Consider the following 25,412-nt stretch of genomic DNA (forward strand, 5'->3'; position numbering starts at 1 on the left):
TGTCAGTAACCTCTCTGTCACTTTCTTCACTATCAGTAACAGTATTTTCTGGATCTAGAACCATACTACAGATTTCGCCATGCATTAATTTATTGATGTTTGAGGAGCATTGTCATCACAATGAAAAACTTCTTTTATACAGGGGTTGGACAAAAATATGGAAACACCTTTAAAAAAACATGTTTCTTTGCTTAATATGGTGTAGGAAACCCGTTGGCATCCAAAACAGCTTGCAGTCTTCTCAGAATGGATAAATACAGTTCCTGTATGTTTGCCAAGGGAATATTATACCATTCTTCCTGCAAAATGCTGGCAAGTTCAGATAACGATGTTGGCGGTGGACAAGAACGCACTTTCCGTTCCAATGTAGACCACAAAGGTTCGATAATATTCAGGTCTGGTGACTGTGGTGGCCAGGGGAGATGGGACAACTCATCCTCGTGCTCAGAAAACCAGTCCTGGACAATGTGAGCTGTGTGAACAGGGGCTTTGTCGTCTTGGAAGACACCATCACCATCGGGGAACAAAGTTTGTACCATGGGATGAACTTGATCGGCCAAAATGTTCACATAAGTCTTGGCAGCCATGTGCCCTGACACAGTTATCATGGGGCTAGCAGAGAACCACGATATGGCTGCCCAAACCATAACAGAACCCCCGCCATGTTTCACTCTTGGCAACAAGCAGTCTGTATTATAGGCTTGAGATGGCGTTCTCCAGACGTAAACTCGGCCAGAAGTGGGAAACAATGTGAAAGAAGACTCATCAGACCATATTACTCGCTTCCACTGCTCTATAGTCCAGGCTTTATGACTTAAACACCACCTTTTCCTGTTACGGGCATTAGCATCACTGATGAGTGGCTTCTCAATTGCAGCAGGGCCAGCAATTCCCTGTTTATGAAGCTCCCTTCTAATTGTTTTGGTACTCACAGGGTTCGGTAACACATTCATTTCAGCAGTAACTTTTCCAGCTGTGGTCTTATTTTTCGTCACAATTGCCCTTAATGATCATCTGTCACGATCACTCAGGACACACTTTCATCCGCGCTGTGATTTAGCAGATGATGTTTTTCCGCTTTTCAAATATGCGGAATAAATCTTCGATACAGTACCTCTTGAAGCACTAAACACCTCGGCTACCTTGCTTACGGAAGCATCTACCATACGTGCTCCAACAATTTGCCCACGTTTGAAGTCTGTTAACTCTGACATAATGCAATGACAACCTCACATAACAATACTCCGACAACAACTGAACTGTTTAGCACATTTACGAAGTTGTATAGGTGGCGTCAGTAGTCAAAAATACCAGCGCCACCTACATATTTCATTAAAATCAATCTTTCTTTTCAAACATGCATTTCACAAGGTGTTTCCATATTTTTGTCCATCCACTGTATCACCTTCATTTATTACTGCTTCTTCACATTTCTTTACAAAATGCGTTAATTGGAAAATTTCATCTTTAGTTTGCGGTATCTAAAATCCTTTAAAATTTTCGTCCATCATCATAAAATTTAGTTATCATTCACTATACATATTTGGCTATGTATCATGAGATTGGCGACTAACGACAAGTTGTTCCACTAAATTTTATCTTGCTTCTATCGCCACTGAGACAATCAAGCCTAAATTGTATTATCTCAGTTATTTATTACACTTATGTCTTTCTTGCACATGCTTATCTGAGTCCTGAATAAATAAATTCCCAGATATATTTAAGGCTTATTGAGGGCCAGTGCTAGATATTTTACCGCATAATGCAGTCTCTGTCGGTCCTAAATTCTGCTACTAACTGCCTCCCTTTGTCTTCCCTAAATTCTGCTGCCCGATGCTGGTTCCCTGAATCATAAAAAACTTCTCATCCCTTAATTTTGCCTTTCTGTGCTTCCCAAAATTACAAAAATTTCGTCTTCTCTAAATTCTGCCATCCGGTGCCGACATATTTTGCCGTCGCTTCTGGTTTTATGGTGAATAACAAATCAGTTATTCTTAATTAAAATAGCACTAAATGTAATCTTTTGGCCTATGAAAGTATCATTAACAAAATGTATTTTTAGCATATGGAAAGAAATTGTTAAATTTTCCCTTGTCAATATTTTTAGTGCATTTAACTTAAATCTGTAATCAATGCCAAGTGTAATACTAATTCAGAAGTCAAACAACAAAAATGACAGACATTTATGTTGTAATGTCAACATAAAAGGTTACCATACTCTTTATTATTCAATAACATAGAAAAAAATGTTTAGGCGTCACTACATGAGTCATTACTCAAGTTGTCATGTGTTGATAAACATGCGGTGATGATTGCAAAATGTAATAAATAATGATTCGTCAGGAATATAAAATATTAGTAGGTGTAAAACCAATGATGTATCTATGTAGAATGTTTTGGTTTGACATGTAAGCCAAGCAGATACGCAGCAACAGAGCCAAATTATTGATCATACAAATTTATGCTAAAATGATTGTTTATTCAATAATGAGGTATTTTATTTAGTGCTGAAGTGAAATCAGGACTCTCCACATGTTTTATTATGCATGGAAAGGGGGAATCAAATGCACAGGGGTAAAGCATAAAAAAAAATAAAGTTAATGGTGGCTTTGGGAGATTTTAGATCATTCCGGATATTGGACGTCAGGATCTTGGACTTTGTACTATAATGTGGTTTTCAAAAATGCAACTGATAAAAGTTTTAATTCAAAGAACTTTCAAACGGGTTGTTTTTCTTTTTGATATCCCATATCTTATGCAATGGTCAGCATGTTGAATTGCAAGGGGAAAGATCATGAGTTTAGGCCTCACTTGTAGCTTGTCCCATTCAAAGTGTTTTCCACTTCTGCGAATTTTGGTTCATCATTATTGTTTCTTATTTTTTTAATGTGTTTCCCATATTTAATCATGAATCATTTTATTCTTATTTTATCTATTATTATTATTATTTTCAGTTTAAATATGTGCACTGTGCATAGAAATCAGTAACAGTGTGTTCTGATTTATCTGCATGTATAAAAGCTCTCTCTCTCTCTTTTTTCTTTTTTATCTGACTGCCTATTTTATTTTGCACATACCTCTGCATAGTACATAACCCTAAATTTGTTTATGGCTACTAGCTTTCTTCTGCAAATTATGAATTTCATCAATTAAAAAAATAGCTAATGCATATTTTAAAGTTTAATTCTGCACTGCAGAGAATTCAATCAATTCTAATTTGAAGTTGTATTGTTATGCTGATATCTTTGCAAAGAAACAATTTTATAAAAGTATTATTTATTACTGTATATTTTTAAAGGGTATCAAAATTTGTAGATCCATTACTCTGACAATTTTCAACACTGATCTGCTAAATCTATATCTCCAGCATATTTACTATACTTTGAAAAAATGGACAGGCTCTCAGCCCCTTTTCTTATAACAACACAGTGTTATTCATTTTGACAATTTGTAAAAATATTAGGAATTCTCTTTTTTACCCAGCCAAAATGAACAAAGCATATTTGACAGTTTTACATTGCATGATTTTGTTAATATAGTACTGATTTTTGAATATTATTTGCTATTTTTGTATTGAATCACAATGATATTAAATAACTGTAAATGCAGCAAACATACACTTGAAAAATATATTTCATGGTTCTCAGATTTCAGTACTTTACTTTTCATAGTTACATCAAAACCATGGGATTCAAAATTCTTTTTCTCAAAATAAAATCTACTTACCATCTCCATTTTTGAAAATAATGGAATTGAATTTAAATAAACATTCTGCCATTGGATCAGGATTAAGCCAGACTAGCCATAATGGTCGCTTTGCAGAATCTAGAATTTTACAATCCTCAACACTGGGGGGGAAAAAAAAAAATTGAAGAGGATCCAACAGAAAAGGGTAAAAGGCTCCATCATATCAACAACAACAACAACAACAACAAAAAAAAAAAAAAAAAAAAACCACTTACATTAAATTTCCTAAAACATGGTTATTGTTCAGAGGAGAAGGAAAATTCTGTAAAGCTTCTAGATAATCTGCCTGTTGTACTTGCTCATACAAAAATTTAAGCCTCTCCTACATATTAAAGAAAAGTGTTTATAGAATCAAAATAAACAAACATGAGAATTAAAATACACATTTTTTTTTTAAATACCATATACTGAATATAAGGCAAGAGTGCATTTTTCTTCAAAAATTTACCCAAACTTCTAAATCTGTGTATAAGCTGAAATGGAAAAAAATTCTGTAACGTTCAAATAGTCACGATGAGGACAAAAATGTAGCTACGGACGTAAAATTGGAATATTATGCAATCAAATCACCATTCAGGGTTCGTACTCATTTCTGCACAAGGAAATTAAGTACTTTTAAGGACCATTAATGAAAAAAATTAAGGACCTATGAGCAAATGGGAACTGAATAAATTCAATTAAAAATATTATATGTATGCCTGAATGTGAGTAGGATGCATTATTATTAAACATAACTTAATTAACATAATTATTAATATGTTTGAGAATAAAAATAATTTTATGAAATTTATTAAGTAGCATTAAATATTTTACACTCATAATAACTGCACATATTTGAAAGAAGATAAGTGACATTTAAGTTACGTTTTACTAAAAATTAGCCTTTTTTTTAATGTCTCATTTTGTCACATACTTGCTCAGTCTAGAGGTTCAGTAAATAGTAGTAGATTTTATGTCAAGCAGCATAGGTTAAAATGAGCATTAAATCATAATCAGCATGATTCATAACAAAAGACTGGCTGTTGTCACCGCTCCTGCTTGCCTATAGAGAAACCTGCTGATCAGAACAAACATGAAAGGCCTGATGTAGGCACAGTTAGCAAGTTTTGAAAGTTAGCTGACATCTGTCTGGCACTGTTAGTCTCGTAGCTTCGTGTAGAGTTCCAGGGGTTGTAACTCAGTTAATATACTTTAAGGTTCTATTAAGCCACTAAAGCATTAGTGGTGATAAGTTGTTTTGAATTAAGTCTCACTAGATGCAAAGAATAAGTTTCACAAGAATTTTTATATATTTGTGTTTTACCTTGTGACCACGGTAAAGGTTTAACACGTTGAGCCCGGCACCGAATTTGCTGTCCTTTCCGTTCAGCCGTCGGCAATATTGCTGACTTAAATTATACAAAAAGGAAGGAGACGCACATAAAGTCCGAAAGTATTGTTTGAAATGTTATGATGACAATTCAAAACTATTTGGACGCAAGATAGCCAAAAATGTTACCAAAATAGTTGTTTCGTATTGTAATATATGTAAAACTAAGCCGTATTTTTGTTTAGAATGTTTCAATAAATTTCATTAAAACTACATTTGATCATATTTCATTGAGACTATACTTATTTTTTAACTTTAATACTGTCAGCCCTGCGAACCAACGCCAGCCAAACGAAATTTTCAGTGCCGGTTCCCAGGCACCGACGCCGGGCTCAGCGTGTTAACGAAAAGCAATAACTTGCTTTAATATAGAGAGATGATATTTAAGAGAATGCATTTAGATATTAGATAACCTTAGTCATTATGGATTTACATGGCCACTATTAAATTAAATTTATTTTTTAATAATATTTGTTAAAAAACCCTATTAATATCACAATCTCATAAAATTTCACAGTTTAAAATACATGCAATTTATGACATTGATTTTTAAACAATATTAGGATAATTACACATTAAAAGCTACAAAACATAAAACTCAACAAAATAATTATGCATCTTTTTAATTTGAATTTTGACATTTTGGCTAATTTATATCGATTTCCTTCTCCTTAAGCATGTTTTCTGACAATTAGAAATTTGTATCAATATGCAAAACAATGTTCTCATTAGTTTTTGCATGTTTTATCTCCTAACTGCCAACCTCTCCACATTATACTACCTATGAGGGTTTACTTGATCTGGTAAACGTTAAATAGTCTGACCCTCCTTAATCAACAAAATAAAATTATCACTAAACAAATTATCACTATGTCTGAAAGTAACTATAAATCATATAATAAATTTAAATAAAGGTTTAAATAAGCTTCTTATTCAAAAAGAACTTGGAACATATAGGCCTGTTCTTATGCTAACAAAATTAATTACAGTTTGTGGTGATATAATTAAACAAGAAGAGTCAAATTCAAACTAAAAATATGGACTAGGGGTCAAAGACTATACAATTTAATTTCAATTTAATCTGGTTCAGTAACTCTATTGTCATAATAAACTCAAATGTCAGCAGCAGTAATGGAAAGACTAATAATTACAAATTACCAGAACTAATGCAGGGATTAAGTAGAGGTCAGAAACACACTCGTCTTACACTCCAAAAACTGTCTAAGTGATTTGCATTCTGGTCAGTAAATAGAAATGGGAAATTATAGTAAAGGCTGAAACTGTAAATAACTGGGTAATTTACATAATAATAACTGTACATATCTTTGAAGAATAATTTTCCTTCTCTTTACATATTTAGTTTCTTTTTTCAACACGTTTCCTTTTCACTTTAAATTTTTGGGATTTAATTAGACTTCTGTTATTCTAAAAGACTAAATGCATTTAGAATGTATGGAAAAAGCTTCTAATTTTATTTCTTTAGTAATACGAACATTCAGAAGAAATATGAAATATGTATGGTCAGTCACAGTCTGGTCACAGAGCTGGTGTGGCATAATTTTTAGAATTTAGGGACACACTGAGCAACAAAATCTAGAAATGGCAAAACTTTTAGAATTTAGAGCAGGGATTGGAAGCAGAATTTAGGATCCGCAGAGACTGCGTAAGGTGGCAAAATGCCTAGCGCCAGCTCTGTGTATGATGCATTAAGACATATTAGATGAATCTTTTGAATTGTCAGTTTTCAATTTCTTTATTAATAAAAAAATTCCTTTCTATAATGCCTGTCCATATGATAAAATTAGAAGTACTTTTGATATTTTCCATACTCGTATCTAGTGAAAAGTAGAGAAAATAAAGGAAAGATAAAAAAGTTTAGACAGCGATTCTAGAATCAGAAGTAAAACATTCAACTATTATGTTTTCATTGTTCTTCCAGATGTTCTCCAAAATGTAAGAAACTGCGTGTTACTACCATGGAGATATTTTTCATTTTATCACATTTTTCTAGAATCCTTTAGAATCCTGGGTCTGTAAATTTGCCTTAAAATCTTTCTAAACTTTCCAAGCTTCAATGTCTAAAATCCTAAAGAAATATTACCCCTACCAATTCTGTGACAGCAAAATGGCAGAAATGTTTTTTAAAAAAATCGGTGGGAAAAGTGTGAAATTAATTTTATAGAGAAAACTGATGCATTTTCTAAGAATTCTGATCATTCTGAGAAATTGGAAAAATTCTTACCATGAAAAAATTTAAAAGACATTTTTAATTAATTACATAGCTATTTTGCTTTTGCTAAAAACTGTTTTGTAAACTGTGGTTTATAGCATTATTCCTTGCTTATTTTTCAGATTCAAAAAACTGTATAATATGTGCCAAAATGGAACTTTATACAGTCAAAAGTCGTTAATCCGGACTCGTCGGGACTTCGGCGATTTGGATTATCGATTTTTCCGGATTATAGATCATCAGCTTAAATCTCGTAAGATGGCATGCAGAAATTCTAAAATTAAAAATGTGAAACCGTAATTTATGAAATAAAGAACAATTATGATCTAAAGGGTATCAAAATTTACAAAAAAAAAAAAAAAAAAAAAAAAAAAAAAAGAAAGCTTAATATTTATTTGTTTACTTTATTAAACATTTCTTTCAATGTAAGATGTTTAAGTTGCTTCGTTTTATGTGATAATACTTTCTCTTTAATTCTATAAACAGACATAATTTCTTGTTCAGTTACAAAGTTCCGCTGTTCAAGTCCCGTAATTGCTGTGCCGAGAATACTGACTAACTTGTCAATCGAAATTTTTTCATTTTCACTAACCTCTCTGTCACCTTCTTCATGTCTTTATCCATTTTTTGCAGCAATTCCACTTTTTGTTTGATGGACATCGAAACATACTTTCGTTTTGTAGATCCTTTGGGAGCTCCAGCATCAGAAATTCTATTTGACATAATCGAAAGTTCAAGTTTACTTTTATAAAATTGCTCTTACAGTCTGCAAAAAATAATAAGACGGATCCAATTCGAAGATTAAGGAACAACGCAATCATCAACATTAACTGAAATAGATAATTAGATAATTTTAGCTTATACCATCCGTTATACATAAAACGAGCACGCCAAAATGTATTCTGCGCTTGCGCACACGCATATGAGCTGTCATAAAGGTCTTACGCGCACGCGTAAACGCCTATGCGCATGTGCAGAAAGTTTTTAGCTTTGAGGTCCAGATTATAGAACATTCTGGATTATGGGTGTCCGAATTAACGACTTTTGACTGTGATAATACAGTGAAAAATAAAAATGCTTTATTTTAATGTTATTTCTTAAATATAATTCCAATATATTACCATTATTTTAATGAAATTTATCATTGTTAGAATGTTCTAAAAAAATCATCAAAAAATTTCCTGATCTCGGAATTAAAATTTTCTGTAGAAACCAATCTTAAGATCGCCAAAATGTTGATAATCGCCAAATTTAGAACCGTTTAATAAAAGAATTCACATCCCCAAAAGCGGAAAGTTATTTGAGAGCTCTTCATTACAAAAAATGAAATAATTTTGAAATGCTTATGTTTCACTTCTTGCTCAGAAACTCGAGTATGCCATCATTATTTATATTACAAATAAGAACAAATTATATCTCATGAACCCATTCAAAAATAGCCATATATGTCAGTGAATCGCTCAAAATATTCCTGTAATATGCTAATTCACACCCAAAATGGCAGTCGGCAGTCGTAAAAACAGACAGAAATTTCAGATGATTAAAATTAAGGACCTTCTGCCGATTTTGGGCAAAATTAAGGACTTTTAAGGACCAAAAATAGATTCCAAAAAGCTTAAGGACTTTTAAAGACTCTTAAGGGCTGCACGAACCCTGCCATTAAGTAAAATGCCAATGACAATACTTTTAACTCTTGTAACCCTCCCTTTTTTTTACGACTGACAGCTTACTTGGGGAGCGAATCAATCCTAGGTTAGCACATTTTCCTCATTTGTTTTGTTCTCCTGCATATGAATCTGTGCTCTTTTTTTTTTTTTTTTTTAATCTGAAAGATGAGTGGAAAATTCTTATACAGCATATTTCAAACTACAGATGATCACATTTGCTGAAAATGCTAACAATGACATGGTTGTACCGTATTTCTCCTAACTATAAAACAAGTTTTGGAATGAAGGGGTCTTCAATTAGCGGAGATGCCAAAATCCTAAAAGACAGCACATAGTTTATTTCCATTAACAGAGCACAAATTTCACCAACATCAGATTTTTCATTTTGACAATTACACTACAAACCAGCCTTTTTTTTTGGGGGGGGGGGGCGAGATAAGCGGATCCATATATAACAAAACCCCTCAAAATTTAGGTTTAGAAAAAGTTCCAAAAATTCTTGGTTTATATACGGAAATATACAAGACACATCTCAGCAATTATTTAATATAAGTAATTTTTATTTAACAAAGAGTTACACTTTTCTGCAATAGATAATCACTTCATTTCTGATATCTGATTTTATTATCATTAATTGCACACAGCAAGACTAGAAATCTGTAAACTATTTCAAGGAAGATAAGTTTTAAATATTTAATACTTTGGGAAGAATTTGTGTTACGACTTTCATTACCTTATAATTCCAGCTGCTTAAGTGCTGTAGTGCTCAACTGATAAGTTTCCATATTAAGTGGGCTCAGATTTGAACCTCAAAAAAAAAAAAGCCTGAACATTTGTGACTACAGTGTGTATGCGAGTGAACACGAAGGAAGGCATCAGTCTAAAAACCTTCTAAAGAAATTGGCAGTGGGTATAAATATAACCACCCATTATTCAAAAGGTCTGTTTATATAGTTAATACAAAGACTTATGAAACATAAAAACAAGATGATGATGATAATGCATTTACATGAATCTAATTTGCATCTCTGTCTTTTGCCATATTGCTATAAAAAAATCTAGAAAGTGCATTTATAAGTGAACACAAGGGAAAAGAAAAAAAAAAAAAAAAATCATGGTTTTTGGTACAGGACGAAAATATAACATTCTTATTTTTACTCAGGTATATTAGAACATAAAATAACCATACAGCATTAAAAAGTACACAGATTTGCTTAATTCATTCTAATGTAGAAACGTTGGTACTTTTCCTTATTATTATGGCTTCTGTTTTCTAAACTCCAAGTTCATGTTTACTTCTTATATATATATATATATATATACACACACCCACTTTGTGGCTGTTATGTTTTTGCAATTGCTTTTATTATGGCATCAGAAGCATTTGGACATTCATATGAACTTTGCAAGGTAAGAATCATGAGGATATTGAATTGTGCCTCAATTTTTATTCTGCCACTGAGTGGAGCACCACAGTCTTACATTTTCTATATGAGCAGCTAATACTGAATGCACAAAATGAAATTTAGGGTTCACAATAAAATATCTCTAACTTGCTTTTTCCATATTCTTTATCTTACATGCTCATCAATAGTCCGAATAAATCATCAATCTCTTTTATACATGTTGATGATTTTTGCCATGACCATCATTGTCTCTCTATTCAAAGCCTGAGCAAAAAAGAATTTGCCAGTTTCTCGGCATAACCTGCCAAATATTCAGTACTGTGGGAGAATTCTGCTGCTGTTGTTTTTTTCCCTGTTCCAACAAATTTTCACTCTTGTCCGCAATTTCTTGAAGGCTATCTATTTACTTATTTGGTTGTCAGATTAGATATAAAGAATACACCTCACATAAAACTGTTCTAATCAATAGTACTTTTATAATGGCTGAGTTGTTTCTTCCATCGCTTAACTGAGGTCAGTCCTTCTGCTCAATAGTTATACAGTGGCCCTTGAGATATGAGCAGCTCTGTATATGAGAAATTCAAGATACGAGGAAAGTATGAGCGAAAAATTTGTCTCTAAATACGAGCATCGACTCGAATAACGAGCAATGAGCTACGCTGTTGGTATGTGTGGTGCCATTTCCCGATCTGGCTCGAATTAAGAAATCCCCTCGTCAGATTACTACAGTGTTCTTTGATTTACAAGTTTGTGCGGTCGTGAGCTAATTGTTTTTTACATTTAACGTGAAAATTTTTTCACGATGTTTTCCAAGAAGATTGTTGCCTCAGATAATGCTGCAAAGAAAAAGAAGGAAACTATGACCATTGAAATTAAGAAAGAAATCATAGATAAACATAAGCGTCATGTAAGAGTGACAGAATTGACGAAGACTTATGGCTGTTCGACATCGACGATCTGCATTTGTCTCTTTTACAGAATTTAATATTTTATCTCAACCTGACCATCCGTATAAACTATGTTTACTTGATAATAGCTGTGACCTTTTATTTGAGGCACATCCATCTTGGGTGCCTTCTTTTCCTGTCAGAGTTCGGCTCCTCATTGAAGAATTCTCCCTGTCTGATATGTCCTCACAAGCAGTACAGCATTTTGAAATCGCACCTTGGGAAAATGCACAAATCCAGTTTTTTGATATTTTCCACAGTTACATCAAAACAACTACTAATGAGAGCATCTACAGACAAATTTTTGCTGAGCACAGGCATAGTTACTGGAGTTATGTTTCCATATATACGGATGGATCAAAGCTTGCCATGTTGGAATGTCATTTATAATTGGTGACCACATGAAAGGCAGACGTTTACACGACGCTTCCTCTGTCTTAACCTCCGAACTGACTGCCATATATTATGCGCTTTTGTACATCTCAACGCTGCACCATAGAAAATTCATTATATATACAGACTCCTACAGTGCATTGAAAGCTTTAGAATCCTTTTCTACCACCGAGAATCCTGTGATAGTTGAAGTTGAATATTAAGTTAACAAGTTGTGGCAATGAAATTCTATACTGCTGGGTTCCCGGACATACAGGAATAAAAGGCAATCAGCTGGCGGACATCACAGCGAAATCTGCTGTTGAAATGTCCAGCCACCTCTTCCCTTTTAGAGATATCTGTTGTGTAATCAAGGAGAAGATCAGAAAAAAATGGCAGCAGCTTTGGGACATTCAACTTCATAACAAGTTGAGAAGGGTGAAGCCTAAAATAGAGCATTGGGATACTACTAGCAATCACAAGGAGGAAGTTCTTTTGACTTGCCTTAGAATTGGTCACACTAGAGTGACACATAACTACCTTCTGAATGCTGAGAACAAGCCTGTTTGTGCAAACTGTGTCTCTCAGTCCATCACATTTTAATTGAATGTCCATATTTTAATAGTCTTCGTGAGAAGTATTTTAATAGCTGCAACCTGCCTCTCGACCATTTAATTGGAAGAGAGGTCAATACCAATGTGTTTCACTACCTAAAAGAAACAGGTTTCTATTATTTAATTTGATTTTTGTCTTGAGATTTTATATTAGAATTTTAATGAATCAGATGTTTTAGGATTTTATATCTATACTGCATATCTCATTATCTGAATCATAATCAGCATTTTCATCCCACCATTTCAATATCTTTTTACTTGCCTCGATTTTAAAAGTGTGCTGTTGTCTTTAGACTTTTTTCTTTACCTAAAATCTATACTTTAGTTTATATGTTGAAAAACAAATCCTGTGTTTGGCGCATATGGCCTGTAGAGCTTTGCGCCATAAATCTACTACCACCACCACTACTGTATAAGCTGTTGTGCTGTTACAAATAGTATTTTGAAACCACTGAACCAGTTGTGAAAACATATGCTTTTCTTTCATTTGCAGCTTTCTCACTGCACCTTTAAATGCTTTCATTGATATACAGTTTTATTTAATTGTTTTTTGCATATTCGAATGTGAAGTAAAATGCGTCTTTCTTGGAAGAAATAAACAAAGGAACTACAATAATGTGTGATTTACTTGGATCTCTCGTTACAGGCAAATTATAAATGATAGTTATCAGGACTTCCAACCATTTGAAGATGGTTTGTGTTGGCGTGTTTTTGATAATCTTCGTGCTGCTTAGAAAATGAGGACTGTAATAATAAGGAAGTACCAAAAAATTTAGTACCAACTTCTAATTTTTTGTTTCATTTATAATAATATGAGGAAAAAGCTTGGTGGCTTGTTATATATTGTGATCTTATGGTGCCAAGTTAAAGCTGTGAAAATTTTTATTTACCAAAGCTGCTGAGCACTGCACCTTGGGAACAGAACTCAAGTTGGTTGGGAACACAAAGTTATAAAAGGGCACTAATAAGATACAAAGTGCACTCAGTACTAGAATCCTTCTTGGTGTTAACGTTGGTTGATTACAAGTCACATCACAGTCCTCCAGGAACATACTGGAAGGCAGTACTGGAAGATACAGCTTGTTATCAGGATTGATCCCTTGTTGCCATGAGCATGGCTGCAAACCTTGATCATTGATGTGATTGATCTTTGTATTGCAGGGCTGTAGCTCTAATCCATAGGCATGCCTTGTTGTACTATGTGACATGCCATGTAGTTTCATGATGTTGGTTTACTTCCTAGATGGGTGCAGGTGTATATTCGATCACCAATGTGAGGGATCACCAACAAAGCTTACTTGCTGATCATATGGCATGGTTCTAGCACTGCCATTTTGTGATAAGGATATACTATAAAAGTTTTACCACATTTGTGACTTTAAGGATGTATCCTAGGCTGATATGTTTGAATCTTGTAAGTGTACCATAAGATAAAATGCATTCCTAATTCTGGGACCAATACTTGGATTTCTTTCTCAGTATAAGTGTTAATTATTGCTGGTCAGTGCTCAACAGTTTCTTAAAAATTCTAAACTAAAAAATTTGGGGGGATGGGAGAGAAAGAAACATGAAAATTTTAGTACTTTTAGTTACTTACTTTCTGTGTATCATCTTTTCTTTCTTTTAGTATATCAGTCAATTTTGTGAGCTTTTCAAGGGCTTCAACCTGCCTTACAATGGATTTCAAATGTGAACCAACACCTCGGCAATATGCTTCCAAAAGTAAACCAAAACGTGTAGCTATTGCAGGATCATGCATTTCTGACCTGCAGTTGTTAAAATGATGTAGTCAAAATAAAGAGCTATATAATTTCATGAGAAATATGATAAATACACAGGTAGTTAAAACCAAAGTAATGATATAATAAAGCATATACAAAATCTTACTACATACAATTTCAAAATAATTCTTTAATGTGTGTCTTCACAAATATGTTTACAAAATTTGAGGATAACTTGATATAACTTGGATGCAGTTTAAAAGAAAGCAAATAGAGCAGTTTCTTTATTTGTTACCATTAAAAAAGCATACCGATATAAAAATTTATTAAAAGTATTTAGGCTAAATATTAATATAAAAAATTTCTAAATCAGGGATGTCCAACCTGCAGCGCACTCTAAAATTTTGTGGCCTGCAGTGGAATTCATGAAATTTGTGAAATGCAGCATAAGACATTGTGAGTGCTATTGGATCAACTTATGTCTGTAAATCTTCTTTTTCCCACTCCAAAAATGAAATTTTTTAGATTTACAAAATATAAATCACAGGCATTTTCAACTGACAAAAACCTGCAACATAAATTACAATGTATTAAAATAGACTTGGGGGGGGCAACTAAGTGACAGAAAACAAATAAATATTGCACTTATTACAGTACATATAATATAATTCACTTGTTTTATGAGTTATTATCGTTATAATTCTTTATGTATAGTCATAAATGTTTAACTGTTATACAGTCAAAAGTCTTTAATTCGGACACGTCAGGAATTCGGCGATTGCGGATTATCGATTTTCCCGGATTATACATCATCAGTTTAAATCTGGTAAGATGGCATGCAGAAATTATAAAATTAAAAATATGAAACTGTAATTTATGAAATAAAGAGCAATTACATTCTAAAGGGTATCAAAATTTACACAAAAAAAAAAAAAAAAAAGCTTAATATTTATTTGTTTATTTTTTTAAACATTTCTTTCAACAAAGCATACATTATGCATAGTCGAAATCAGAAAATTGTAACCAGAAAACTATCTGTTGTGTATTCGTGATATTTATAATGACGAGGAATTTTATTTAAATCATATCAAAGACGGAGTACATCGAGATGAAATACTACATTTAGTAAGGAATTATAAGCCGAGTAAAATACAAACATCTGCCTTGAAGATAAGGATAGTGCTGACAGATCAACTTCCAGTTCATTGAGCGCCACTACGCCCCCCCCCACAGAGCAGCGTGAAATTGATAAACAGATTTTGGAATGGTTAGAGAAACAAAGGAGCCTTTATTTCATTTTTTGCAGCAATTCTGATGCAAAAGCAAAGTTTAAAGTTGTAAAAACATTTAGCAGAATTAACAATAGAAACTCCCTAAGGTTATATACTGTGCAGACATTGAAGACAAAAGTTTTAAACTTAACCAATTTATTAACAATATATATAAAAATAAAAACACAATGAATAAACTTAAAGAGTGTAACATAATCATTATCAAAAATTACACTTAGTTGATTATTCACTAACTCCAAGGGTTTTTTCCTTTAAAGAAGATTACACTATTAATGATACAGTAAATATTTTACCTGATCTTTATATACTGGCATTCAATATGCAAAAAACATATCACAGAACAGAAACTATGCGGTTATTATGAAATTCACTTCACTATCAATAAGTCCATGTTTTGTGGTCAGGAAAGCACCTGAAAAATTAAACTAAATCCTTGAGTGCACTTAAACTGGCGAAAGCTGCTCACTGTAATTACACACGAGAAATCACAGCTTAGAAAAACATCGCCACTAGTCCTAGAAAAACATTTGTATTGATGCCGCCCACGGCAGTTGCTCACTGGAAATCACAGGTTGGAATCTATTGCCACCGAACCGTAGAAACAGGATGCCGCCCACGGCAGTCACTCACATCGTAGCCACTTTTCAGAATCCAGAAAAAGTCATCTTCGGACCAGAATCACGGCACTAATCGCAATATCGTCTTCCAATAGGGGCTGGAACGGCACACCATGGAGCAATGGAACAGGAACCAGAAGGAACAAGACAGAGCAACGCAAGATACTTATACCTGAAGTAGACATGACGTCATCTCACGGCAACCAATCAGCTATTGGCACGACTCAGCTTTCCAGATGACGTAACATCAAGTTTCGTTTTTGCATCTTAATTAGGCTGGAACAGTCTGTTCTTAATAGACACAGTGGCAGTGAAAAAGAAGTAGAAGTAATTGCTGTATCCCTTTAAAATAAGAACTAAACCTTATGTAAAAGTTAGAATTATTTCAAGGAGGAAAGATGATGCAGAAAAAGGGATACAATACAGTAGGGATTACAATAGGTCATATTTTCGAACAAATTTCACTTTTTGTTTGATGGACATCGAAACATGCTTTCCCTTTGTAGATCAGGCATTGGAAATTCTATTTGACATAATCGAAAGTTTCAACTTACTTTTATAAAATTGCTCTAACAGTCTACAAGAAATAATAAGCTGGATCCAATTCGAAGATTAAGAAACAACGCACTCTGCAACATTAACTGAAATAGATAATTAGATAATTTTAGCTTAGCTTATACTGTCCGTTATACATTAAACGCGCATGCGTATACGTATTATGCACATACGTACACACATGTGCACAAGTGTAAAGGTATTACACGCATGCATCAACACAAACGCACAAATGCGCAGAAAGTTTGTAGCTTTGAGGTCCAGATTATGGGTGTCCAGATTAACGACTTTTGACTGTATTGTTAATTTATTTATAATAATAATAATATATTCTAATTTAAATTTTCATTTAAAAACATTTATATACAAATTATATAAAATTTATATATTTATATACATATGTATAAGATATAAAATATGAAACTTAATATTATAACTTTAGCAATAACCCCCTATAATTTTTCACTTTAATCTGTATATCTTCCTTTTATGTTCTAAAAGTAGAAATTGTTTATAATAACTTTCTAGACTGCATCTTTCAAAATTAATTCGTGTCATGTTTTCTTAAGGAATCCTACTGCAATGCGTAAGCTCTTATCCTAACAGATTAAATAAATTTTTTAATATTGATAACACTTTGCTGATGTGTATTCCATTTTTCTACTTTGCTCGCTGATGCTTAGATGTGCTGCATGCCTCTGCTGTCCACTATTTGAAAATGTAAGCTGTACAACACTGTGTGGGTGTATACCGCACACATAATAATGTATGAATCTAATACTGCATCTGTAGAATTGTTTTATCCAGCAATAAAATTATGCTGAATTGAGCCGCATCTGTGTGCAAGCCCATCATTCCATCTATGCATTTGAAGCCTCTCCAAATACTTAAAATGCAGATAAAGATCTCAACTTTAACAGCTACTTCTCCAATCATCTCATTATATATATATAATGCAGGCCATGAAGACTTTTGGGTTGGATAGGCTTGTTCTAAATAAACATATAAATGTCAGAAATTTATAATTCTTTATTTACTGTTATTATTAAACGAATCATTTCATCTCTGCCATATCTCCTTATTATATTTTCTTCTTCAGCTACAGAGAGAATACAAATATGAGTTACACTAAAAGTAATTACTAACTGTTCTAAAAATTTCAGAATTCAAAATATTTGTCATGTATAAGAAAATATAAAAATTCTCTGAAAAATATCAATTAAAAAAGTAATTCTATCATGAAAAATTAAACAGTATTCCATTATTAATTACATGGCATCAAATAATTAATTGCAGGTTTTTTTTTAATATTACAAAATTGTGTTTCTAATTTTGAAATTTGTAATATATAACAGTAATAAGACTTTTATATATTTGTTCACAAATTTAAACTTCATAAATATTTGAAATAAATTTTAACATTTTGTTGAGGTAATAAAAGATGTAAAAGGATCAATTATTGCATATCAGCATTACTAACTTCAAATGCCAGAAAAAAAAGTGCCCAATTTTTCGGTTCGAAAGAGCCCTTCTGATGAGAAGTTTAGCAAGGTTATTATCCAAGTAAGATTCATACTTCAGAACCTATACAATGAAAAAAGAAAACATACATTTGTATGCTAATTTTAATTCCAAGAAAAATTAATTCATTTTTGTGAACATTAGTATAATAGTTTAAAAAGACTAAGCCAAAGTACCTAGAAATATTTCATAATTTTTTTTATATAAGTATCTACAAAGAGATCATAAAGATCACTGAACACTGCTATTTTATCTTAGGATTCAGTCCTGGCAAAAGAGCTAGCTGTGTGGGGTCCGTCTTTTCCATGTGCAAAGTGAATACTTACCAGTTTGTCTTCGAACTCCCTTCATGCAGACATTCTTCTGCATGCAGAGAGCCCTTGCATGCTTTGTGTGATCTATTGATCAAGCAACTGAAATAAAAAACTGAGAATGATATATTCCCTTTATTATCAACTGTACTCTGACATCACAGCAGGAAAGTCATATGCGACTAAAGCACATATTACTATTTAATTCTGTTTTTGTAGTTTTGTCATCAGGATTTATATCTGCAGAAACACACAGGTTCAAAACTATACTTATATCTTCTGATATATCTTCATTAATTAACAATACATTTTTGAAATGTTAAAGGTGATTACATGAAGAAAATTCTGACATGTTGTATTTCAGAAACAAGGATATTTGCTTAGAAATTAAAAAAATATATTACACTCCGAGAAGTTTCTCTGAGTTCTCTAAGGAATTTCAAGAATTAATTGAATACTGTAAATGCAGTAACATAATAAATAAAGTATAATATGAATGACAGTTTTATGTAAAACGTTTATCAAAATAAGTTTATGTAAAATGTTTATTAAAATAAGTTTTCAAACAATTATGTTTAAAGCAGTGAAACTTCCTTGAAATTAAATATAAAAGGTATTTATTTAAATACCTGAACCAACTGAAGTAAATATTGTGACATCAGATCATCGGTAAGTGTTGAATCGAGCCAAAGCACAGCATGTTCACGAACAACTTTATCAGCATATTTACAATCAAGTAACTCTAATGCAACTTCAGGTGATACTTGTGGCCATTCCTTAAAAAGGACATATATCTATATCGAGAGAAATTTAAAAAAAAAAAAAAAAATATTTTAACAGGGTTAATGTAAGTCATATATGTTCAGTACAGGATATACTAATCTAAACTAAAAACTAAAGTCAGTGGCACAACAGCCCTAGTGGGCCAAAGCATGATCTTTGAGAGGGAGAAGGCTATGACACTTTATAAACATGGCAGAGCTTTCCGTCCGATGTTATCGTCAGAAAGTCATCTGGATTTTTAAATTTTCATCGGAAATATAACTTTATCCTGTTGCTTAGTTAATTAAAATAGCTGAAAGAAAGGAGGCTTTATATACATTATTTTCTTTAACTTTTTAGGCTTTTTACAGATATTTTAATTAACTTTGTGCATAAATATAATTGAGAGAACCAAAGAACAAACGAACATTTTACAAAAATTTAAACGCTGATTGAAAATTGCCACTGTCATGATAAATTGGGAAGGGGTTCTTTAATAATTAATATTTTACCTAGGCTCAAGTATCAATTTATTTGCGTTTCAGAGCAAAATATATAACCATCAACTTCTATATCTCCTTGTAAATAAATTAGCTAATAAATGTGATAAAAATATTTCATGCAAGAAACATACCTAAATCTTATAACAAAAAAGCCTTCCAACATTCATATTTCAAATGAAATAACCTAACAAGCAACATACACAACTGGCAATAAAAAAATAATAAAAAGCATATAAATGATAATCGTAATTCCCGTTATCCTAAAATTTAGAAACAAAAAATATGTATATACACCTGCATATGATTGGAAGAAATGGTGTTAAGAAAATCAGCATTACTACTAAATATTGTAATTCATAATTATTGCATTTTTAATCATATAATATTTAAAAAACATCAAATTTTACATTAAGTGCAAATTGCAGTTCTGTTATTTTTCTCTTGGAATTTGTAATATATCTCTTGGTATGAATACGAGTGTTGCAAGTTATGTTTTTTAATTATTACATTTGAATACATTCCATTTTCATTGTTAATTTTTGTACATGCTTGTGATAGCAATAAAATTCATGATAAATGGGAAAAAACTTTTTGTTGTGTGCTATTTAATGAAGAGCAGATTTAAATGTGCAGTTCTTACTATTGTGTATATTATTCAAATAATTTCTGCACAGTATCCAAAGGAATGTTATTGATTTGAAAAAATGAATAAAATGGCCATGAGAATCTGCCATTGTCTAAAACAAGTGTATATATATATTTACATATGATCGAGAGAAATGATGTTAAAAATCATCAGCATTGCTACAAATTATTGTACTTTTTACAGCTTGCTATTTAAAAAATACTAAAGGATTTTTTTATTAATTGGAAATAGCAGTTTTGTTACTTTTTTCTGGTAACTTTCAAAAACTGCATAGTTTTTGTGTTTTTTTTTTTAATATTGTCACATACACTAAATATGCCAACATACACTATTTTAAAATATTTAAAATAGTTTTTTTAATATTTTAAAATAGTGTATGTTGTTTGTTAGGTTATCTCATTTCAAATACGAATGTTGGAAGACTTTTTTGTTATAAGATTTAGGTACGTTTCTTGTACGAAATACTTTTATCACACTTATTAGCTAATTTATATAGTATTTCATTTACATACGTTGGAGATATAGAAGTTGCTGGTTATATATTTTACTCTGAAATGCGAATAAATTAATACTTGAGCCCAGGTAAAATATTAATTATTATCTTAAGAACCCCTTCCCAATTTATCATGACAGTGGCAATTTGCAATCAGCATTTAAATTTTTGTAAAATGTTCGTTTGTTCTTTGGTTCTGTGAATTATATTTATGCACAAAGTTAATTAAAATATCTGTAAAAAGCTAAAGAAAATAATGTATATAAAGCCTCCTTCCTTTCAGCTATTTTAATTAACTAAGCAACATGATAAAGTTATATTTCCGATGAAAATTTAAAAATCCAAATGACTTTCCAACGATAACATTGGACAGAAAGCTCTGCCATGTTTATAAAGTGTCATGGCCTTCTCCCTCTCAAAGATCACAGCCAAAGCCAGCAGTGTCCTGAAATCTGCTTTCTTTACCGTGGGCTCTGAGATGCATAAGCATATGCCCTGAACAAGTGGTCAGCTTGTCGCAGGACCCCAGTGTTTAGTCCCCAAGTGAACTTGGTACTCATTTTATCGACCCAAGGGATGGAAATCGAGGGTTGAAAGGCTGAGTTGATCTTATCCAGCCCAGGGATCGAACCCAGGACCTGTGGTGCTGCTGTGCGATGCACTAGCCACTGCGCCATCAGGCCTCGGATATACTAATCAGTATTCTGTAATTTGCTAATTATATAAAATGCTTTAAGCAGTGGTCTCAAATTGCATGCAAGCTGGAATGCGCAATCTGAAAACAGCTAAAAAGGCAAATCTTTTTTAGGGGGAATGAAAAGTTTTTTTTAACCTGAATTTCATTTACTAAATATTTATCAAAACGTACATAAACAGAATAAACAACAATGAATGCAAAAGGAAAAAAAAAATTATATTTATTTTTTAAAGGTATCTGAAATCTAAAGGAATGCAAGATATTTCTGTTGATTATGTTTTATAAATTTATTTTATTATTTAATATTGACTTAAAAATTAAATTTTCAGTCTGACAATTATTCCAAATAACTTTAATATGTTGAATTACCACTAAATAACTTACTTACACTAAAAATAAATCACAAATTTTATAGTGGGATAAAACTCGAGAATAAATAATGACTGCCTATTCACATTTTTTATTCACTAAATTTTTTCTTAATGCAGAAAAAATACATAATTTGTATGTAAGTAATTATAAACTCTTTCATTTTTTACCACAACTTTCAACTACACTACCTCATGGCATTTTGATAAATTTGTAACCTTGGAGAAAAATTACTAAACTTTTCATCACAAATTGTATACCAATGCTCATTGGTAAATTTTTTAAGGACTTACTTAATTTTCAACTATCAGGAAAAAAGAAAGTTCACATATAAATAACATATTCCCAAAAAGTAATTATTCTTATGACAAAACTTGCAACTGATGGTATTTATTCCTTGACAAGTACAGCAGAGGGCTAATCAAATCTTTATATTCAAATCTTTGAATAAGATTTATACCACAGTATAAATTAATTAGCTTCATTTGCAAATCTTCAGGGACATTGCTCATGTTTGTTTTTAATGGTAATGATATTCATATAGAACTGGACTTCAAATCCTTAAAACGTTTTCTTCAAATTCTTGTCATAATGGTGCTAATTAATTTATGGGAAATGTATTTAGTGGGCTGTGTAATACTGCTTCAGAAGCTGTATGTAGACCAATGGCTTTATGCACATATCAAATTTATAATATTGTTATGAAATGTACAAACACGATAAAATAGCTTTCCCGCAAAGCAGTTTTAGGGTTGCCATAAAATGGCAAGGAAAGTCAGGGTTGCCACATTTGGAGAGAAGATGATGGGCGTTTGCCAAACGAAATTAGCGATATGCCATGGATGGATGGAGAACCTTCTGGAACAAATTCTATCCGGTTTAGCACAGAATGTTCTCGAACACAAGCTGAAAGCTATATAAACCTTGCTGGTCCACAGTCAGTGTGTGTCTCGAGAGTGTGAGATAGTGTCCCGAGTCAATCAAGTTGACAGCTGGGCAGTGGGTCGCCGAGTGCATCAAAGAGTCTTTTAGTGTATTGCGGTTAGTGCATCGTCAAGAGAGTGTGTTAAGCTCCGGAAACGACTGAACCGAAGAGTCGGGAGCTGTGCTCTGTGTGTCATCGAGTGCATCATGAGTTGTAGTGTGGAGAGTCTCGAAAGTACGTGGAGTTCCGAGAATGACCGAGCAGAGTCGGGAGCTGTAGTCTGGTGCTTTGCAGTGAAGCTGTGTCGCTGAACGTGTCAGCGTGTTTATAACAGTTTGACGAGTGTAAAAGTGATTTTGGAGCTGTACTGATTAATATTGGTAAATAAAGTGTGTTTTGATATTTCATCAAGTAGTGTCATCATTATTCACTCCAAATCCATACGAACCCCTTACGAACATGAAGGAAGAGAAGAAAATAACTGGTCAGAAGAAAATAATGTAACATTATTATTTACTACTAAGCTGATCTTTTAAGCAAGTAAATTTTTTTGCTTTAGAATTAGGCCTATGAAAAGGTATCTAAACTTAATTCTAAGAGCACAGTATTTATTATATGCTAAATGGCTCTCTTGTTCTTTGTATTTCAAATTTCTTCTTGAATATTTCATGATAAAAATTACAGCAATATGTCCTATGTAATTCCTAAGAGATATATTCTGCTAAAACTTATGGAAAATTTACCAAGTTTCTAAAACATGATCTATTCTGTTTTTGATGACATTTTAGAGTATTTGACGATAAATAAATGAATTAAAATATTAATAAATATAGCTATATGTTTGAAATAGCTTTCTTAATACAGGCTTCTCTACTTTTCATGCTGTTTTCCATTCTTCCTCCTTCCTTAAACTTTGCAACAGGAAATAAATCTGATATTGTCTTCAATAACTTTTAGTTTCATAAGAATTTGGATTTGATTGTTCTGTGATAAAAAGCTCTAAGTAAAGTGGTTTCTCATTTGTAAGAAATAGAAAGTTCAGATTGAAATGCATTAATACAATATTTCTCAATCTATGATTCACGAACAAGTAATCCTCAAAGCCTGCTTTTGTGGTGTTCCTAGATTAAAATTTTGTTATTTGTACAAAATTAAAGATGATTTTACATCATTTTTGATGATGGTCTGATTAAGTATATAGATATATCTTCCAGATGTATTCTCAAAACTAAAAGTAAATATCTATCTATAATGCTCGTAGACTATTTTCAATGTTCAAGAGAAAATATAGGGATTTCAGAGGAAACTTAGTTTGCAGATTAGCTGTGTAAAATAGAGAAAATTTTCACCATTTCTAATCTGAGAATCTCTTTTAGTAGAAAATCATATTGTTATTGGACATATGATTAAGAATTTGACATATGATGTATGTTCGCATTTCAAAGTTCTCAAGTCACCATTTGAAACTTACTTTCTAAGTGGTAAATGGTATAATGAATTTTCATGGATTCACGATCCTTTAATTATGATATTGAAAATAACAACATTGAATGAGACAGAACAGTTTATCAAACACTGGAATGACACATTTCAAATGAAATTCCAAGTAAAAGGTATGGTTCATTTCTGAACTGAATAAAACAATTCCAACCAGTGGTGTTCGAAATGTGATGATGGGTTATGATTTACATGGGATAGTCTCTACTAAAAAACACTAAAACTGGAATAAAAAGTATGGCTAATAAAAAAGGAGGAACTTTTGAATTAACCTGTGACACTTCATCTCTACTATTCCATTTCACAGCTTCCAGTAATTTTGGCAAAGAGTCAGGTATTGTTAAGCAAACACGACGCATTTTCCATAAGAATTCCTTTTCTTGCTCTGATATTTCTGATAATGGATCTCTGTATATGATTTCTTTAAGGGCTTCAATATCTGCTGGAGTTTCAGAAGGCTGTTAAAAAACGAATAATAAGCTTTAATATCAGTCTGTGTATTAACAAAAATCATTATTTTAGCATTTTTTAATAATTTGAGCTACAAAACAGATCAGAACACAATAAGCACTATTCTCATGGATACACAATCGAGAATGAGCAGAGATAAATTATGCCTGAAAATATCAAATAAAATCACACAGATAACAGGTATATAAAAATTCTGTATACATAGAGATCAGGATAAGAGATATTCTGTATACAAAAAAAAAAAAAAAAAAAAGAGAGAGAGAGATCAGGATAAGAACTATATAATCAATATACGAGCTGTGACACACACACACACACACACACACACACACACAAAAAAAAAAAAAAAAAAAAAAAAGACTGGACCAATAAATCACTGCACTTAAAGAATCAGTTCTCTGCGACATTATCACCTTCAAAGTCATCACACCCTTCAGCATTCACACACTTCTACATTTGGTGCTGCCATTGCTGGCAACTGTTCTGGAATGAGGTTTTTGGAAGGCCCTTCAGGGGATTCTCTGTTTCTGCCTGAACCTCTTCAACTGAGGTAAAATGGGCAAGATTTAACTTAAGGAAATAATAATAATAAAAAAAAAAGTTGCATGGAGCCAAATCAGGTGAATAAGAAGGATGCCCCATCACAGTAATGTTTTTGCTGGTCAGAAACTGCTTGATAG

At 32.3% G+C, this 25,412-nt stretch overlaps 2 protein-coding genes across 9 annotated transcripts in view; one reads left to right on the plus strand and one right to left on the minus strand.

Annotated features, from left to right (window-relative positions):
• Nucleotides 1-25,412, plus strand: part of 140up (RPII140-upstream gene protein) — a 109,204-nt gene that overhangs the window by 72,306 nt on the left and 11,486 nt on the right. Inside the window, exon 6 of one of the 7 annotated variants that reach the window (XM_085819690.1) lies at nt 17,221-17,458. The exons of 2 other annotated variants lie outside the window; for them this stretch is intronic. In XM_085819690.1, the coding sequence (XP_085675816.1) occupies nt 17,221-17,299 (79 nt within the window). In that variant the 3' untranslated portion in view covers nt 17,300-17,458. Of the gene's footprint in view, nt 1-17,220; nt 17,459-18,316; nt 18,467-25,412 lie in introns of those variants that run through there. 4 more of the 7 variants (XM_085819675.1, XM_085819679.1, XM_085819689.1 and 1 more) reach the window with 4 other exon arrangements.
• The window catches only part of LOC118199208 (phosphatidylinositol 4,5-bisphosphate 3-kinase catalytic subunit alpha isoform-like), a 100,911-nt gene that overhangs the window by 10,963 nt on the left and 64,536 nt on the right, over nt 1-25,412 (minus strand). For both annotated transcript variants that reach the window (XM_085819671.1, XM_085819669.1), the window contains 6 exons: nt 24,534-24,719; nt 18,999-19,163; nt 18,018-18,121; nt 13,950-14,118; nt 3,963-4,069; nt 3,727-3,848 (listed from right to left, as the gene is read on the minus strand). In XM_085819671.1, the coding sequence (XP_085675797.1) occupies nt 3,727-3,848; nt 3,963-4,069; nt 13,950-14,118; nt 18,018-18,121; nt 18,999-19,163; nt 24,534-24,719 (853 nt within the window). The remainder of the gene's footprint in view (nt 1-3,726; nt 3,849-3,962; nt 4,070-13,949; nt 14,119-18,017; nt 18,122-18,998; nt 19,164-24,533; nt 24,720-25,412) is intronic.

The sequence above is a fragment of the Stegodyphus dumicola genome, chromosome 1 (assembly GCF_044657685.1).
Source record: "Stegodyphus dumicola isolate Sdum_Otavi_A_Nest chromosome 1, ASM4465768v1".
Taxonomy (NCBI): Eukaryota; Metazoa; Arthropoda; class Arachnida; order Araneae; family Eresidae; genus Stegodyphus; species Stegodyphus dumicola.